The sequence below is a fragment of the Callospermophilus lateralis genome, chromosome 18 (assembly GCF_048772815.1).
Source record: "Callospermophilus lateralis isolate mCalLat2 chromosome 18, mCalLat2.hap1, whole genome shotgun sequence".
In the NCBI taxonomy this organism is placed as follows: Eukaryota; Metazoa; Chordata; class Mammalia; order Rodentia; family Sciuridae; genus Callospermophilus; species Callospermophilus lateralis.
In genome coordinates, this window is record NC_135322.1 from 50785323 (window position 1) to 50804849 (window position 19527).

Here is a 19527-nt window from a genome sequence, read left to right on the forward strand (position 1 = left end):
ACATTAATCTATTGAGACTGAAAATAGATTTGTAGTTGCCTAGGGCTAGAGGCCCTGGGTGGAAAAGTGACTAATGGGTGAGAGGTTTCTTTTTGGACCCATGAAAATGTTCCAGAGTTAAATAGTGCTGATGGTTTGAAAAACCATGTGAATGTCTGAAAAACCCTGAATTATATACATTAAAAGGGTGAATTTTATTATATCTCAATAGACCTGTTTGGTTTGGTTTGGTAGGGGGGCAGTTACTGGGAATTGAACCCAGGGTTGCTTGACCTAATTTTAAAGGATAAGCAATTAATGCCTTTATTACTTAAAGGGTTTCTAGAGATTAATAAGAAAAACATCTAGTAGACAAATGGATAAAAACTAATTTGGCATTATGTGTGTAAAACCAGGAGTGCTAGGTGCTGAACTATACCCCCAGCCCTTTCTTTTTACTTTACTTTTCTTTCGTTTTTGGTACTAGGGAATGAACCCAGGGGAGCTTAACCACTGAGCCATATCCCCAGCCCTTTTTATTTTTTATTTGAAACAGAGTCTTGCTAAACTGCTTAGGTCCTCACTAAGTTACTGAGGCTGACTTTGAACCTACAATCCTCTTGTCTCAGCCTCTCAAGTTTCTGGAATTACAGTCATGTGCCACCATGCCCAGCTTATTTTTCTTACTTTTGAGACAGGGTCTTGCTAAATTGCTGAGGCTAGCCACAAACTTGCTATTCTCCTTCCTTAGCCTCTCTAGTCCTGGAATTATAGGCATGTGCCACCATGGCTTGCAATTATTTGGCAATTATTGGCAATTTTAAAAAAAGAGAATTTCCAATGCTGACTAAATATAGTGAAATGGGCACACTTGAGCACTCTAGGTAAGAAAATTAATTGGAATATTTTTTGGAATGCAGCTTGGGGCCAGTTATTTCTCTTTGGGGAATCTACCCCAAGGATATAAGATGGAGGTAGATGCCTATAGTAGTTGAAGAAAGCCTATGAAATCTTTCCACATTGAATAATTATGTATATAATCATGGAGTGGGCAGATCTCCCTTGAAGAACATAGGTGCTTTTTGAAATACAGTTCATTTGTCCACCTTCAGGAAATATCACCCTCATTCTCTACCTTTGTTTTTACTTCTGTGCCAGCATTACACACAGAACATATAATATTAACCCACACTATCTTGTAATTCTTGGCTAATTTGTCTCTTCTCCAGATAGGCACTGCTGCATTTTTAACACGTAGTAATAGTATCTGGCACATAGAAGTCACCTTGTTACTGTGAGAATGCATGAAAGAATTATTTCTGTTGCCCCTGTTCAAAAGCTGTTTTCTAAACTTGGCTATGTATGCCTTAGCTTCAGATTATTTTATATAATCTTATATTTTTTCCAAAATTTTCCCCTTTTTTAAAACTGAAATAAAATTTTAAAGAAATCTTTTTTCTACTATTATTATTTCATATATTCATTATTTGTATTATTACCCCAAGTAATAATATTGCTATTAAAGTTTTAAATATTATCTTGGATAACTTGGAATTGTCTAGTGTAAAAGCCAGTTGAGATAATAAGACTCCCTCATTCTACCAAAAACAACTGTTAAAAATAAAACAAAATTGTCCACAATTAAACAGTATGTGTACATATTTATTCAAAGAATGGTCTGTGAAAGAAAGAACATCAATATATTTGTGTTGATTTTGGATTTCAGAAATTGGTACATTATGATTATACATAATAGTGTGAGATTCATTGTGACTTCTTTGTGCACATGACATAATTCGATCAGTTTCATTCTCTACTACATATCTTTTTCCTCCCCACTTCCTCTGCTGAACCCCTTCTTCTACTCTACTAATCTCTAGTCTATTTTTATGAGGTCCTTTGTGTGTATGTGTGGTGTTCTACCAGGAGTGTTCTACCACTGGGCTATACCCCAGCACCGCCCCCCTTTAATTATTTTTTAATTTTGAGGCAAGATCTTACTGAGTTACTCATGCTGGCCTCAAACTTGTGATCCTCCTGCCTCAGCCTCCTGAGTTGCCGAGATTATAGTTATATACTACTTTGGTCCCTTTTTAAAATTTTTTTCTAACTTTCCCATATGAAAGATAATATATGACCCTGACTTCCTGAGTTTGGTTTATTTTGCTTAATTTGATGTTCTCCAGTTTCATCCATTTTCCTGCAAATGACATAATTTAATTCTTCTTTATGGCCAAGTAAAACTCTATTGGGTATGTATACCACATTTTCTTTATGCATTATTTGTTGATAGACACCTATGCTGATACCATAACTTGACTATTATGAATTGTACTGCTATAAACATGGTTGTGTATGTTGCTACTATATTGCTATAGTAGGCTGATTTATAATTCTTTTGAATAAATACTGAGGAATGATATAGCTGGGTTATATGGCAGTTCCATTCCTAGTGTTTTGAAGAAACCTCATGTTTATTTCCATAGTGGTTGTGCTAATTTACAGTTCCATCAAAAGTGTGTAAGTATTCCCCCCCACACCAGCATTTATCATTTGGACTTTTTAAATTTGTTTTTTTTAATGTGTTTTTTTTTAGTTATACATGACAGTAGAATCTTTTGATATATTTTTACAAATATTATTAATTGAATTCTTGATGATTGCCATTCTAACTAAAGTGAGATGAAATCTCAATGCAATTTTGCTTTACATTTCCTCAGGTGATTTATTTATTTTGGTACTGGGGATTGAAGTCAGAGGCGCTTTACCACTGAGCTATATTCCTAGCCTTTTTCATTTTTCATTTTGAGACAGGATCTCACTTAAGTTGCTGAGTGTGACCTTGAACTTGTGATCCTCCTGCTTCAGCCTCCCCAGTCACTGGGATCACAGGTGTGCCATCACATCTGGTGTCCATGTGTTTTGTGTTTTTTTTTTTAAAAAAAAAAAAAAGCTTTGTTGAGATCTGATGCATATACCATGCAATACACTCTTTTTATTTTTCCAGCACAGGGGATTGAATCCAGGGGCTTTTTATGCTAGCTAAGTACTCAACTGCTAAGCTATATCTCCAGTTCTTTTTTTTTTAAATTTTTTTAAATTGTTGATAAACCTTTATTTATTTATATGTGGTTCTGAGAATTGAACCTAGGCCTCCACACATGCCAGGCAAATGTCCTACCGCTGAGCCCCAGCCCTCTCCAGTTCTTTTTAAATTTAATTTTATTTTGAGACAAGGTCTCTCTAAATTGCTCAACCTGGCCTTGAATTTGAAATCCTGCCTGCCTTAGCCTCCAAAGAAGCAAGGATTATAGGTATGCTACAATGTACTCTTTTTTTTTTTTTTTTTTTTTTGGAGATGGGGGGTACTGGGGATTGAATTCAGGGGCATTGGACCAATGAGCCACATCCCCAGTCCTATTTTGTATTTTATTTAGAGACAGGGTCTCACTGTGTTGCTTAGTGCCTCACTTTTGCTGAGGCTGGCTTTGAACTCACCATCCTCCTGAGCCTCAGCCTCCCGAGCCACTGGGATTACAGGCCTGTGCCATTGTGCTGAGCACAATATACTACTTCAGCACTGAAGTAGTGGCTCAGTGGTAGAGCGCTCGCCTAGCATGTATGAGGCTCTGGGTTTGATTCTTAGAACTACATATAAATAAGTAAAATAAAGGTCTAACAACAACTAAAAATAAACTTATAAATAAAAAAGTGTATGATTCATCTTGGTACAGTGGTGCACACCTGTAATCCCAGCAACTAGGAAGGCTGAGGCTGGAGGATCACAAGTTTGAGGCCAGCCTCAGCAATTTAGCAAGACTCTGTCTCAAAATAAAAATAAAAAGTGATATGTAGCTTAGTGGTGACTTGCCTCTGGGTTCAATCCCCAGTCAAAAACCAAAAATGTATAACACCATAGATTTTAGTTTATTCACAGAATTGTGCATCTACCACTACTATTAATTTAAGGACATTTTTATTACCCTAAAAAGTAATCTTCTCTCCTTTACCTTTATTCCCTGAGCCTCTTGTATCTCCCCAGATGATTTTATGTTACTTTATACATCTCTGTGGTATTTGAATTTTTACAGTGACCATGTATTATTTATTTCATCAGGAAAAACAATGTCAACTTCTTTAGATTATAGAAACAAAGTTAGTTTTTAATTAATTTATTTTTTAGTTGTTGATGACGTTTATTTTATTTATTTATTTGTGGTGCTAAGAATCAGAGTCACTGCCTCACACATGCTAGAGAAGCACTCTACCACTGAGCCACAACCCCAGCCCCGCAAAGTTAACTTTTTAAAAAATATGTGTTTTTTATAACTTTATTTATTTATGTGGTACTGAGGATCAAACCCAGTGCCTTACACATGCTAGGTAAGCACTCTACTACTGATCCACAACCCCCCCCCATTCCCGCAAAGTTAGCTTTTAAAGGCTTTCCTTTCCTCTCTATTTATAGGTGTCCTATTATAATTCACTACTTAGTAAAGGATTTGGACCTAAGGGGGTGAAAGTCAGGATAACATCCTGTGGAGCCTAGGCCTGATAACACCCTGAAATGATAGGCGGTGTTCAGTGTATATGTGCATTGTTCAGGAGAGAAGGGGCTCTTTGGAGAAGTTTTACAGATCTTTTTGGTTTCTGTATGACACTGTGGTTTTAAGCCCTACAAGTCATGATTGCAGATTTCGCAATGATCACTTTCTCTAAGCCAGTACTAGCCTAGAGCGCCCATGGCAGAGACTTGCCTAATCATCTCATCAGGCATCTGCTAGGCTTAATTAAGGGAAAAAAGAGAATTTAGGAAGAACTTCTGTCTTGCCTCTGTCACTGGCTGATACCCAGGCACTGAACAAGTCTCTTAGTCCACCAACTGTTCCTTAGGGCACTGGTGGATGTGAAAGATCAGCCCTACCTTGCCAGAATTAACCAAGTGACTACTTCCCTTGGAAGTCTTTGACTTCCTCTTAATTGGGGAGAACCTGATGCATCAGTCAGCTTTGCTGACTCAGCAGCTTCTCTGTGTAGGTGAAATGCCAGTAGAAAACCTAGGAACTAATGAACCTGAAGCTCAGGTGATCCCTCCCTACCAGGTCTTCCCATCTCAGGGTTTCAAGAAATGTAAAGTGTTTTATTTTCTTACCTAGACTCAGCTAAAAGAGTGAATCAGCTGAAAGTTTTCTTGGCTCTCAGAAGCTCTTCTTTTCTTTTTACCAGTAATTCTTTTGATAGCACAAAGAGAATGATGATGTCCTTTTTACTCTTTGAAAGCTACATTTATGGATTTAATGAATTGATGTCTTGCTTCTTTCTTAACTAAGATACACTTTAAAGAAACTAAACATCAAATTGGCATGCTAGATGTTGTCATTTATTCTTTTTTTTTTTTTTTAGAAAGAACACTTTGTTTGTTTTTTTTTTTAAGAGAGAGTGAGAGAGGGAGAGAGAGAGAGAGAGAGAATTTTTTAATATTTATTTTTTAGTATTCGGCGGACACAACATCTCTGTTTGTATGTGGTGCTGAGAATCGAACCCGGGCCGCACGCATGGCAGGCGAGCGCGCTACCGCTTGAGTCACATCCCCACCCCATGTCATTTATTCTTAATTACAAAGACAGCCCAGCTATTGAGTTTCCCATACTTCCTTATCTAACAACCAACTTCCCCAGTTTGTGTAACTTCCTGGATTCTCAGTGCTGGCATTACTATTAGTTTCCATCATAATGAGAGTTCTCAAATATAACAGGATTCTAGTACTGAGTAGTGTTTTCCTTGCCTTTGGAGTTCTACCTTTCTTGTTTTTGTGACTTAGAGCTGCAAGAGAGGACAACACAGATTGGTTATTATCTTTTCATAATCAGAAGGAAAATTTCTTTGTGTCTGACCACTTCTCTTGACTGTCACTCATTGTCCTTTTCGAACTAGAGCTTCCTCTGCAAATTAATATGTATTTTCTTATCTTGCTAGTTTTTAAGATAAATTTATTTTATTAATTACTTTGAACAAACCTTAATAAAATATTTTTATCTGCTGCCCTGTTTCTTACTTCTACCCCAATTTCTAAACCCTAGAGATGACCATGTTCACTTCTCTATCTTTTAAAAGTGGTTTCTTCTACTAATTACCTCCTTATTTTTAAATAAAATGCTCACATAGATCTCTTTTGATTTAAATTTTTGGACATTAATTAGTCATTTTCTGCATTAGCTGCAGACTTAGTGCACAAACACAGGCACACACACTCAGAGCCCTGCTAATGTTTTCCCATCTAAATGTTTGGCTAAATAATTGGGCAGTGCTCGCTGCCAACTATGGGTATGTATAGTAATGACAAGCAAGCCTACTGCAGTGATCAGTCTTTTTTTTTTTTTTTTTTTTTTTTTTTTGGCAGACACAACATCTTTGTTTGTATGTGGTGCTGAGGATCGAACCCGGGCCGCATGCATGCCAGGCAATCGCGCTACCGCTTGAGCCATATCCCCAGCCCAATGATCAGTCTTTCTTGTACATTCCTTTAGTTTTCCATGTACTTACTGCGAAATTTTTCCAAAGATTATTTTATACCATCTTTGTTCTCTTTTTTTCACACTCCAGACTTTCACACCTGTCCTGTTCTTTTTCCTTATTTGTGGGCTTATTCCTTTTTCACTCTTTAATTGTCACTTTAATGGAATTTTAGGAGGAAGAAGTATAAATGTTTGTGGTAATTCTGCCACATTTGGTTGCAAATTTTTTCCTAGTCACCCTGTTACCCTTCCTAGAAACAATATGTGTCATTAGTTTCTTGTATGTCATTCCAGAAATCTTTGATGAGTATGTATTTCTCCTTTGTACACAAATACAGTTGAATTCTAGGCACACTGTTCTGCACCTTACTTTTCACTTAATACTGTATCTTAGAATTCATTCCATAATTTCTTCAAAAACTACTTTTGGGGAAGGGGTAGTATGTGCATTATACTCCATTGTATGAATAGCCATAATTTAATCAGTTCTCCATTAATGAGCATTTAATTTGTTTTGTGCCATCTCTGTTACAAATAGTGCTACAGTGGTGATTTTATGCGCAATTTTCTACTTGTGCTAGTGTATCTATTAGAATAAATTCTTAGAGTAGAATTTCTGGCTTACCACAGAAGTTATATTTTTTAAACATAATATTGCTTTTTTAATATTAATGCAAGACAGTGAAATGTGAAATGTTTGTTGGTTTTCCCATTTAGCTCGTAAATATCAAGTCATTTTCTCCCTTTTGCTATTCTTATGCTGCAAGGATAACCAAAGCAAATTTGGATACCAAAGGAAGATGATACTATGCCCTTACTGGTGGATTTCCCTTTACATTTAAGATATGCTCTTTTATCCCACTTTCTACTATCCAAAAGCCTTTTAAAAGAGTAGATATGAAATATTTTCTTATTGTTTTTTCTTTTTTCAAAAGATAGATTTATTTAGAAGATAGATACAAATTCCAGGAAGAATGTGGACCATCTCAAGAGTGAGATATGACCTTAATATCATTTTTATAATAACCCAAAAGTTTAAATTTATTATTTTTAACTGATAAATAAAAACATAAGATTGTGGGCTAAGGATGTAGCTCAGTGGCAGAGCGTTTGCCTGGTGTTTGCCAAACCCTGGATTTAGTCCCCCAGTACCACGAAAACAAAAAACATAAAGAGTATAGATTTATGGGGTACCATGTGATGTTTCAGTAAATGTATATTACAACTTTTTTGAGACATAATTCACATGCTATACAGTTCATTCATTTAAAGTGTAAAGTTCAGTGGGTTTTAGTATATTCACAGAATGTGTAACCATTTTGACAGTCAATTTTGGAATTTCTTTATCATCCCCCAAAGAAACTTCATATCCATTAGCAGTTGCTCCTCATTTCTTCCCAACTCCTACAGCCCTACATAACCACTAAATCTACTTACTCTCTATATAGTTTTGCCTAATCTGGTCATTTCATGTAAAGAGAATCACATAATACATGACATTTTATGTTTCTTATGGTTTATTGGCAAAAATACATAATAGGTTCAAGTGCATAGGTAGTTTTCCAGTTTCAGTGGGTATTTTAAGAGGTTATCTGTCCAGGAAAAATGATGAAGGTTAGTTTCAAAGTGGAGATGGCTTAGCAGGTTCCTTGATAGAGCCAGTCAGCAGAAATATTTAGAATTAGACCATCTTTCCTATAATGTAAGAGTACTATATCAAGTGAGATTGTACCTAAACTCCTTCTATTGATAAAGGACTTCTACTTTGTTCCCATCAAAAATACATTTCTAAAGGCAGGGGATACAGCTTAGTTGGTAGAATGCTTACTTTGCATGCACAAGACCCTGGGTTCAATCCCTAGCACCACAAAAATAAATAAATAAATAAATACATTTCTGTGGGTTGAGATGAGCTCAGTGGCAGAGCGTCTGCCTTGCATTCGCAAAGCCCTGGGTTCAACCCCCCAGTTCCAAAAAAAGACAAAAAAAAAAAAATACATTTTTAGCTTTGTAATGAAAGTCTTTGGCTGGCAGGGGGCTCGTTATTTTGCAAAGTTAACTGTTTCTGTTTTATTATAAGAAGCACTTTCAGTAATATTTTTTCAGTTGAGTTAGTTCACCTCCGTGGTATGCAGTGCCCCCAAAACATGGATTAGAGAGCTTTCATGAACTCTTGTCAGTTTGGGTTCACCTTTGCCTTTTGTATATCTTATCTGTTATACACATCCTGAAATGCAAAGTAATTTTTCTGTGATCAGAGCAGGGAGAGGTATCTCTCACATGATCTTTTGGTTCTTATTGTCAAAGGGATTGATGTGTCATGTTTTCTTGAAGCCTGTGCTGACCCAGAAGTTACCCCATTTTCAGATTACAAAGGAATTATCAAGTGTGAGGGATCAAGTGTCATGTGAAGGTTATGACAATGACCTCAGCATGTCAATGTTAGAAAATCCTTCTAATAAGAAACAAAAACAACCACAAAAAGTCTCCTCTCTGTCATTGTCATTTGGTCTTAACCATCATATATGATTCTTTTCGCTGGTGAGTAAGACAGGAACTGCTCTTATCCTCCAAGGAGTCATAAACTTTAGGTAGCAATCCTAGAAGGTAAAACTCAGCAGTCAGAGAGCCATTTGGCAGCAATCTGTGGAGCAGGCAGCAGGAAGAAAAACAATGACTGACATACCCAGGACTGTGGGAAACAGGGAAACTGTGCTTTGCCGTTGCCAGTCTTTATATAAGAATGGGAAGACTTATAGCTCCTTGGTAGAATTTAAAGGTTACCATTGTAAAAAAAAAAAAAAAAAATGCATGAGGAGTATGTTGGAATTTCTTTGGGGGGGGGACAATAAAAGCATATATATATTAAAAAAAAATCTAGTGGGTAAAAATATAGTTGGATCCCAGTGCCCAAAGCTTGCCTTCTCCCTCCCTCTCATGGCTTGACTTTCTGTGATGGAGTCATTCTTGGTGGGCTTCCTCCACCTGGTAGTCACTGACAACTGCAGGTTAATAATGTCAGCGGGGGTGTGGTGAAGGAAGCTTGTCTCTCCTTTCTTTTTCTTTTATTATTTTTTAGTTTTAGGTGAACACAATATCTTTATTTTATTTTTATGTGGTGCTAAGGATTGAACCAGTGCCTCATGCATGCTAGGTGAGCACTCTACCACTGAGCCACAACCCCAGCCCCTCTCCTAGAGTTTTTTCAAAGGGGTTCCAGGATCAAGTCTTATTGGCCATTCCTGAACCAATCATCAAGATTGGGGTGGCATAGAATATCATAATTCACCAGTGTGGGGAGGGAGGAAGAAAAAGTGAGTAGTTAGCCCACTGAAACCAAGCAAACTGAGAGGAGAAGAGCCATATGTTTTCAAAGAAACACCAGGGTCTGATTGCCAGAAGAAAGTAGAGGCTGTGCACAGCCACATATCTGTCTACTGCAGAGAGGACAGCAGGGCTAATTTGACCAGGATGATATGTGCATAGAACTAAATAACTGTTTTGTGTCAATGACTAATGAGAGAATATAGGAATAAACAACAGTGGGAGGACTTTAATAATAAATGAGTGTTAGAAAAGCTGGATATAGATCAAAGTTTTATACAGCAAATTGCATTTTCCCACTGTTTTCCATTACAAAGTCAGGACTACATTCTTAAAAGGAAACAGATCCAGCATATCTCTGAGTTGGGAACTTCTAATGAAAAAGTGGTTATAATAGCTACATTCATGATCTCTATACACTAGTCCTTGTAATACGTCAGTGCCAGAATTGAAGTTACCACCTACCAATTCACTTTTCTTTGGGGGCTCTTTTAGGACTTAGAAGTTATTTCCTTTCTCTTCCTCACCTTCTTTTAAGTCACAGATTGTTTTCCTATGCTAGAATGTTTCCTAACTCCTCCTTAAACCTGCAAGAACTTCTCTATCACTTTACCGAATAGAGTGAACTACAGCTAGTGTCACATATTACCAACAGGGAGCTGTGTATTTCAAGTTTGGCCACAGCCTGAAACTCCCTTAAGAGCCGGGTACCCCTTGTGTAAAATTGGAGCCCACATGCAGGAAGGGCCATGTGCAGAGGCTTCCCTGGTTCTTTGGAAGCAAAAAAAAAGGTAGGGGTTGGGAGGACAGAAAAAGAGGATGGTCGGACAGGTGCAACCCTCAGCAGGTGCACTGCCTTCATGGCCCACCAGATGCGGGGGGAGTGAAGAGAGAGAGCCATGATTTATAAAAGAATGCAATCACAACCATACTTTAGAAAATGTTGTTGTGAGATTATCAATTTAAACTGGGGAATGGTAAACTCAGATGAAAATTATGGATTTCTCAAATATTTATTACTCCCTTATCATCCTCTCTTTTTAAATCCCTCAAATTTGTATCAACTGTGTCTTTGAGCCCCTTTTACTAATCCATTCATTCATTGACTCTTTAACAAATGGTTATTGAGCACCTGCTGTGTGTTGGCACTCTAGTAGGCATAGGGGACACAGCCGGAAACAAAACAAAATCCCTTGACTTTATAGAGTTCACATTCTGGGGAGGAGAGCAGACAATAAATAAGGAAATATATGACCTGTCAGCTAATATTATGTGCCAAGAAGAAAATGAAGCGGTGAGAGGGATAAAGAGTGGCAGGTGAAGGAGGCTGCCACTTTGTATTTGTCTCTTGTGCACAAGAGACATGATAGGAGTTCAGGAGCAGCTGTGAGGCTTCCTGGAGATGGAGCAGCAGGGTTGGGGTCTGAGCCAGGGGCAGCTTGGTCTCCTTGAAGAAAAGCATGGCAGCCAGAGCTGAGAACAGTGTGCAGGAGGGGAGAGTAGGGTCAAAGAGGGGGTTGGAGAGAGAACCAAGGCAGAAAACCAAGGCAGGGGGAGGATGGGGAGCTGCTCTGTGTTGGGGAGAAGAAAACTATTGTGGGATTTGGGCAGAAAATTAAGGGCAATGAGGGAAAAGGGTAGATACAGGGGAGACCAATTAAGGGATTATTGAGAAAATCTAGACTAGCCACTAGGGATGAAAGTGATTGAGGCAGAAGTGGTGAGAAGCATTCTCATCCTAGATATATTTTTATTGTGAAATTTCTATTTCCTATTTTTTTTTTCTCACTGTTCTTTAGAGGGATGAAAGCTCCCCCCACCCCCCACCCCCAGTAATAGAGTTTGTTTTTCTATAGTCTGAAGACAAGGGGCTTTATTTTGGTCCTGCCTGAGGTTATAACTCCCTTATTCCATCCCTGCAGAGCTTGTTCAGTATGGGGCTGGGCTCAGATATGATAGCACTGTTGGAGGTTATACACTGAGCAAGCCCTGGCAGAGATAGGAGAAGGGATCCTAGGAAGGGGGGCTCAAGGGCAGTATCTTTCCTGTTACTGTTCATCAGGGAACTCAGCTTGAATACTCTGAAAGTTTCCTTGTGGAAATTGCTCTCATCATTGACAGAGAGAAATTACACTGAAATGGAAAACTATAGCAAAGACAGGAAGCACTCTAGGCTTTAGACTGATACGTTATCAGTGATAGTACAAGTCATCCAACCTTAGAGCCTCAGAATTGGGGAGATCCCTAGTGGTCTCCTGCTGCTGAATCCCTGTGTGATACGTAGTCCTCTAGCCTCTGCTTCAGGAGTCTGTAACCATAGAACATAGAATGTCCATACTGAGAGAGGGACCTTCGAGATTGGGCTGGGATGAGATGAATCTAGGAGTCTGAATTCCCAGAGTCATCCCTTGTTGTCTCTCCAAATAAAGGACAGCCCTTTGTAGTAGGTGGGTTTAAATGTACCTGCATCTTATCATTGGATGTCTGGGTTTATTTGCCTTTCAATCCTAAATAATAATAAACTGTTTTCTTTTTGTTTCAAACCCCAGGAGTTGCCCTGCTCTCAGATGTGTACCCTGAGAAAATTTTGGTTGATCTCCTGGCTCAGTATGACAGCGGCAAAGATAAATACACACCAGAAACCAGAATGAAAGTTGGGGAAGTCCTGATGAGAATTGTAAGGGCATTAGGTGAGTTTTCTTCTTCTATCCTCTGGAACATGGTGGAGAAGTGTGGCTTTGAACCAAAGTCTGTGTCCTAGAAGGTTTGTTGTATTAGTAGGTGAGGGCAGATTGGGGGCTGAGATGAACTAATTCCCTACTATTTATTGAATGTTCATTTTGAGCTAGAAAGTGGTATACTAGGGAGCAAGGTGAAAGAAAATAAATTGTTCATTCTGAAGACAGAGATTAAATTAAGATGAACTTCTCCATAAGCCAGTAGGAGACTTTATATATTGACAACTGGCCTATATAACATAGAATTGAGAGAAGTAGTTTTTAACCTGTGTTCTATAGACTTAACTATTGACTGCCACCCTGTGTAAATACTAGTAGCCAATTTAGAGAATTATTTTCTGTTTGGGGATTGTATTCTTACCTTCCATGCTCTGTATCAGATTGTGTTATGAAAGATAGCCATTATTAATATTTTGGCTTAAAAACAATGCCACACTGGCCACTTAAAATCAAGAGATCACATTGAATTCTTTATTTACCAGCCTTGCAAAGAATTCATTAAATTCCACATAGCCACTCACTATTTGTATGGACATAGCCCTTAATTTTCCTGATTTCTGGATGCCTGTTTTGGTTAAAGATACAACCTAGAATTCCAGCCAGTTAAATCCTTTCATCAGTGAAATAAGACTTTCATGAGAATGAAATTTGAAAATAAAATTTTATCCCATAAGTATGTACAATTTTTATTTATCAGTTAAAAATTTTAAAGGTATTTTTTCTAGCCTAGCAAGTATGAGGCCCTGGGTTCAATTCCTAGCACCACCACCCCAAAAAAAGTAAAAATTTTTTTTTTTCTGCTCTTCAAAGAAATGAGAACTTTATAAGTTCATCTTAGTCATGAATTTGGGCTTGAAACATATCAGACAAGTAAGTATACCATTATAAGAAATTGTTCTTTCATAGTGGTATGAATATTAAGCTTACAATATCACAAGATCCAGTGTAACCTCTGATTTCTATTCATATGTGCTGTTGCGTTTGCTAGAATGAAGGACTGTAAACCACACATAGACAACATTAATATAACACGTATTTTCTCTGTAACCTCTGGTAAACCTCTACGTTGGGATGTTAAACACTGAAAATGCACATTTCTCAGTCTGCACTGAGCAATCCAGGTTATCTCTGGGGGTGAAAGTGGAGGTGGGGGTGAAGGGGCTGTGCTGAGTGGCAAAGAGGCCTTACTCCCTCTTTATATACTCTTATAATCAGCTCAATTTCCAAAACAATCTTTTGGCATTTCAAAGCAAATTTTACCAATTCTGCAAGTTCTCATCTTTCTGTAGCTTACCCTTCCAAGTATCCAGCTTTAAACATAGCCTTAGCTTTAGCTGCTAGTGTCTGATTCACTTTATTGGCAGAGCATCCCTAATCTGAAAATCTGAAATCCAAAATCTGAATCTTTTTGAGCACTTGATATGAGCCACAAATAGAAAATTGCATACCATGAAACTTTGTTTAATGCAAAAGAATTTTTAAATATTGTAAAAAATTACCTTAGGGCCATGTGTATAAAAGGTGTATATGAAACATAAATGAATTCTGTGTTTGGATTTGTGGTCTGTCCCCAAAATATCTCATTATGTGTGTTCAAATATTCCAAAATCCAAAACACTTTGATTCCAAGCACTTCAGATAAGGGATAGTCAACCTGTATCAACTTAAATAGATGAATTGTAATATTCTTTTTTTCTTTTTTGTTGCGGGAGGGATACCAAGGATTGAACTCAGAGGTGTTTAACCATGAAGCCCCTCCCTAGCCCTTTTTATGTTTTTTTTATTTTGAGACAGGGTCTTGCTAAGTTACTTGGGACTAGCCTTGAACTTGTGATCCACCTGCCTCAGCCTCCCAAGTTACTGGGATTACTGGTGTGCGACACCACATCGGCTAACTTATTAAATTCTTTAGGTGAAGTTAAAGCCCATTTTTACAACACAGCCAGTGTTCTTAGTTGGCTGATGTTCTAGAAATCCTTGTGAAGAGTCACTTTGTAAGACTTTCCTAATAAGAACTCTGGTTGTATCTTCTGGGCTTTGCTCTCCCTCCCCGCTTCCTGGTTTGCAGCCATGGGAGTTTTGGAGAGAACAAGACCCACAGGTAGGAGCGGAGGTGTAATATACTACGGCTTCCTCTTGGCATCTCTGCTAATCTTCTAGCCACACTCGCTTGTCTTGTTACACTAGGTGATGTTGGAAGAGTGGCAGAATTTTTACTTTCTGTTTCTAAAACCTGAGGCTTTGTATATGCACAGTAAAACTTATAAAGTATACTAATACCTTAATCCCAGTGGCTCAGGAAGCTGAGGCAGGAGGATTGAGAGTTCAAAGCTAGCCTCTGCAATTCAGTGAGGCCCTAAGCACCTCAGTGAGACCCTGTCTCTAGATAAAATACTAAAAAGGGCTTGGGATGTGACTGAGGGGTTGCAGTCCTCTGGGTTCAATCCCTGGCACCAAAAATCAAAAATAAATAAATAAAGTATGCCAATTTTAAGAGAGAGCTTTACCAAGTACAGTAGCACACACCTGTAATTCCAACTACTTTGGAGGAAAGATAAAGAAAGTTCAAGGCCAGCCTGGGCAAATTAGCGAGACCCCATCTCAAAATAAAATATAAAAAGGGCTGGGTATATAACTCAGTTGAGGAACACCCCTGAGTTTAATCTCTAGTACCACCAAAAAAAAAAAAAAAGTGTAACTTTATGGTTATTTACATATTTACAAGATTAGAAGCTACTAGTAATCCATAAAATTTCCTTTTGTCATCTTCTATTCTGTATTGGCCTAGAGGTAAGCACTCTTCTGACTTTTTATCATCATCTATTTATTTTCATATTCTTGAACTTCATTTTAATGGCACTAAATCTCCATGTTCTCAGTAAACTGAGAATTCCAGATACTTGGATAGACTTGGGTCAAATTTTGAACCAGGAGTACTTTGTGGGCCATGCTGTGTGCTGTATTTCCTGTTGCCTCCTATCCTCCTCCCCCTCCCTTCACCCATCTCTCCCCCTCCCCAAAATCAATCAATCTCTCTCTCTCTCTCTCTCTCTCTCTCTCCCTAACACACACACACACAATGTTCATTAAAAGCATATTTATTGCTAAATTATCTTCCAGAAAGATTGTACTAGTTTATATCAATGTTTCAGAAAGTTTGTCTATAATCTTATGAACACCATATATTCTAGGTATTATGATTTTTATAATTATTTATCAAGCAGATATATAAAGAAATGCTAGCTGAGCATAGTGGCACAGGCCTATAATCCCATTGGCTCAAGAAGCTGAGACAGGAGGATCACAAGGTCAAAGCCAACCTCAGCAAAAGTGAAGCACTAAGCAACTCAGTGAGATTCTGTCTCTAAATAAAATACAAAATAGGGCTGAGATGTGGCTCAGTGGTTTAGTGCCCCTGAGTTCAATCCCCAGTAGCATCCCCAAACCCCTGCAAAAAAAAAAAAAAAAAGAAATGCTATCTTGTTTTTATTCCCTTCTATTCAGTGGACAAGATTAAATATTTTTCATTTATTTAATAGCTAAGCTTTTGTGTGTGGAGGGAGTTTGAGCATATGTGTGAATTACATGTTCATGTCCTTTGTCCTTGTTTTTTCCACTGGGGTATTGAGTTTATAGTTTCAGTTACAAAAGCCTAAATATTTAAAGATCTTGAACCATTGGTGTTTATATTGTAAATATTTTCTGCTTCAATTTGTTGTCTTTTACTCATGTTTTCTGTTTCATTTTCTTTTTGACACAGAAGTTTTTTATTTTGATGTAGGTAAATCTGTCTTTTCCTGTGTGGTTTCTTTTTCATATAGGCAGGTTTTCCTAAACCATGATTATATAGTATGAATTATATATTTTTCACTCCCCTTTTCAATGTAGAAAATGTTGTGGTGGGATTTTGGTTTAGTCTTTTTTATTTAAGAAACTATGGTGTGTGTGTGTGTGTGTGTGTGTGTGTGTGTGTGTGTTTCTGTAATTCTAGAAATTTAATCTTAACACATTGTTACATTCCAAATGTTTTTCCATCTGTTTCCTCTTACATGGTCCAATGTCGATGTTGACAATAACCTGTGGACTGTTATACGCCATTGCATTTTTTTTTAAACTTCTTTAAAAATATAATGTACTGTGCCTAAGATATTGAACTGGTAATTACTTGGCAAATGGAATTAAAGCAAAAGGATTAGATATATCTGTGGGGGTTATTTCCTTGCAAGACTGCCTAGAGAATTAATCTGCTCAGTTGTGTCCTACACTACTTTCTCATATCTGCCTGATGCAATATCTGCTCTCTCTTCCGCGGAGTTTGACAAACACTACTCAGTTCCTTATTCAATTAGACCAGTTGCTCTGAAACCGAAGTTGGGTAGAGAAAATTTGCTCCCCAGGGACATTTGTAAGTATCTGGAGACATTTTTGATTGTTACAACTGGTGTGCATATGGGGGTTGTGATTGGCATTCAGTGGGTAGAAACCCAGGATGCTATTAAATATTCTACAATGCATAATATATATATATATATTTTAATATTTTTTTTTTAGTTTTCGGCGGACACAACATCTTTGTTTGTATGTAGTGCTGAGGATCGAACCCGGGCCGCACGCATGCCAGGCGACCGCGCTACCGCTTGAGCCACATCCCCAGCCCTACAATGCATAATATAATGCTCCACAACAACAAATGATCCTGCCCAAAATGTCAATAGTATACCTTGATCTAGAGTCCTTGTGGGCCATTCTATTTCTGCTTTATAATATCACTCTGATGTGTTAGTTAAATTTAGGGCAACCCCACAGTTATGCTGGTTGTTCACAGCTATATAAACTCTATGAGGTGTCATTGTATGAATGGCATGCCCTGATTTGTACTTAACCTATGCCATCCTGTAAATTCTAGCCTATATCACATCCTAAGTTGCCTTTTAGAATGGCAGAACTATTTATTCATTCAGCAAACAATTATTCATTCATTTATGTAATACATTTACAAATCCTTTTGCATGTAGGAGCTTCTTCACAGGGCTAATTTCATCTATTTTCTACCAATTTTATTACCACATTTTGTGTGTGGCGGGGAGGGGAGTGCTGGTGATAAAATCCATGGCTTCACACGTGCTAGGCAAGCACTATACCATTGAAAAACACTACCCAGTTCTTTATTCAACTAGACCAGTTGTTCTGAAACCAAAGTTGGGTAGAGAAAATTTAAGCTCAAGCTCTTATTGACATAATTTAATGGATAGCCTTGTGTTATCTACTTACTAGAAACTGTGCTGCCCTTGAAGTGATTACATATTCTCCTTACTCTTTTTTTTTGTCTTTCTTTTACCTTTAATGAACCATAATATGAACTATATTATGTTTTTATTATCCCATATATTTAGGGCCTATTTCATGTCCCTTGCAAAGATTTATTTCTCATTCTGAGGGATAAGAGAAAGACAATAAATGAAGTTGTGCTTTTTTTTTTTTTTCTTTTTCTTTCTTTCTTAACTGTCTTTTTGTGTGTGTATGCTGGGATTGAACCCAGGGTCTCGCACTTGCTAAACACATTTTATCACTGAGCTATACCCCCAGACCCTGAAGTTGCTTTTTATTTGTATGTGATTCTCATTTCCTTCCCAGCTTGGGTCAGAAGTCCTTGATGGAAAATTTTTTTCCATCTCTGCCCATAGTAACACCCAAACACTCTGAATTTTAATTTTAGTTTCCTGTTTTTGTCAAGTTCTAAATCATATAAATTCCTGGGTTATTTGGTTGTTCTTTTAAATGCTCAAGATTCTTTATCTTGAATAGACTTATTTTTTGTTTTCTTAATCTTGGGGATGAGGGCATCAATGTACTTAAAAATATTTAGTAGTGGCTACTAGATGGCAGGTTTGGTACAGGAGTTGGAAAGAGGAACATGAAAAATCCACAGAGTCTTCCTGCTGGGAGTTAGTATTTTAGTCAGAAGTCAGCTCATGCGCAAATGGTCTTGGTAAGATGACCTGCCACGGAGAGGCTGTGTAGGGTATTGTAGGGAACAGAGAGGAATGGTATTTTCTGTCCATTTCCTCTGCAGTTCCTACAGTTGAATGTAGCAGTGTGCACAGAGCCACATCAATTCCTCATCATTATCACACCACAGCAGGTCAGTTTTTGAAAAATAGCTTTCATATAAATTTCCACCTCACAGCATAGGATCAAATTAAGGTGAAAAGGTAGGTTGTAGGTATGAATAATTGGATACCAGTCTGGGAGTTTAGCATTCATCCATGTCGGTAGCTTAGCATTAGAATTCACATATCCTAAAAGGAAAAATTTTCAACACAATTCATAGGATTAAATGAAATTTTCCTTGCCAAATCAGCCTAGGTTAGCATTAGTGTAGTTCAATCCAGCAAACACTTATATTAATATAACTTAGAAATATTAATATAGCCAGAGTTAAAGGGTGAAGCCCAGATTCTTTTTTTCCTCTTTCTTTCTTTTCTTCCTAATGTCAATTTTTTGAAAGTCATAACTTTAATATCTATTAACAAAACTTTTTCCTCCCCTAATTATTTAATGATATACAGTCATTTTGGACAATTTGGAAAATACTTAAAGGTATAAAAGAGACAATTATTACTTATAATTTTGCCATTTTGCTGGCATGATAATACATGCCTGTAATCCCAGTGATTCAGGAGGCTGAGGCAGGAGGTTCATGAATTCAAAGCCAGCCTCAGCAACTTAGCAAGGCCCTAAGGAACTTAACAAGACCCTGTCTCAAAATAAAATATAAAAAGGGCTGGAGATGTGACTCAGTGGTTAAGCACCCCTGGGTTCAATCCCTAGTACCCGCCCCCCCCCCCCCCGGGGTAAAAAAAAAAAAATTTGCCATTTGAAAGTAGCCAATTTTTGTTTAGATATTTTTTGGTGTGTAGAGTAAAGCTAGAACCTTGTGCATACATGTGCCATAACCCTGAGCTCTACCC

At 37.6% G+C, this 19527-nt stretch overlaps 1 protein-coding gene across 3 annotated transcripts in view; it reads left to right on the forward strand.

Moving 5' to 3' along the window:
* The window catches only part of Tango6 (transport and golgi organization 6 homolog), a 175273-nt gene that overhangs the window by 84730 nt on the left and 71016 nt on the right, over window positions 1-19527 (forward strand). For all 3 annotated transcript variants that reach the window (XM_077105808.1, XM_077105807.1, XM_077105809.1), the window contains one exon: window positions 12368-12508. In XM_077105808.1, coding sequence (XP_076961923.1) covers window positions 12368-12508 — 141 coding nt within the window. The remainder of the gene's footprint in view (window positions 1-12367; window positions 12509-19527) is intronic.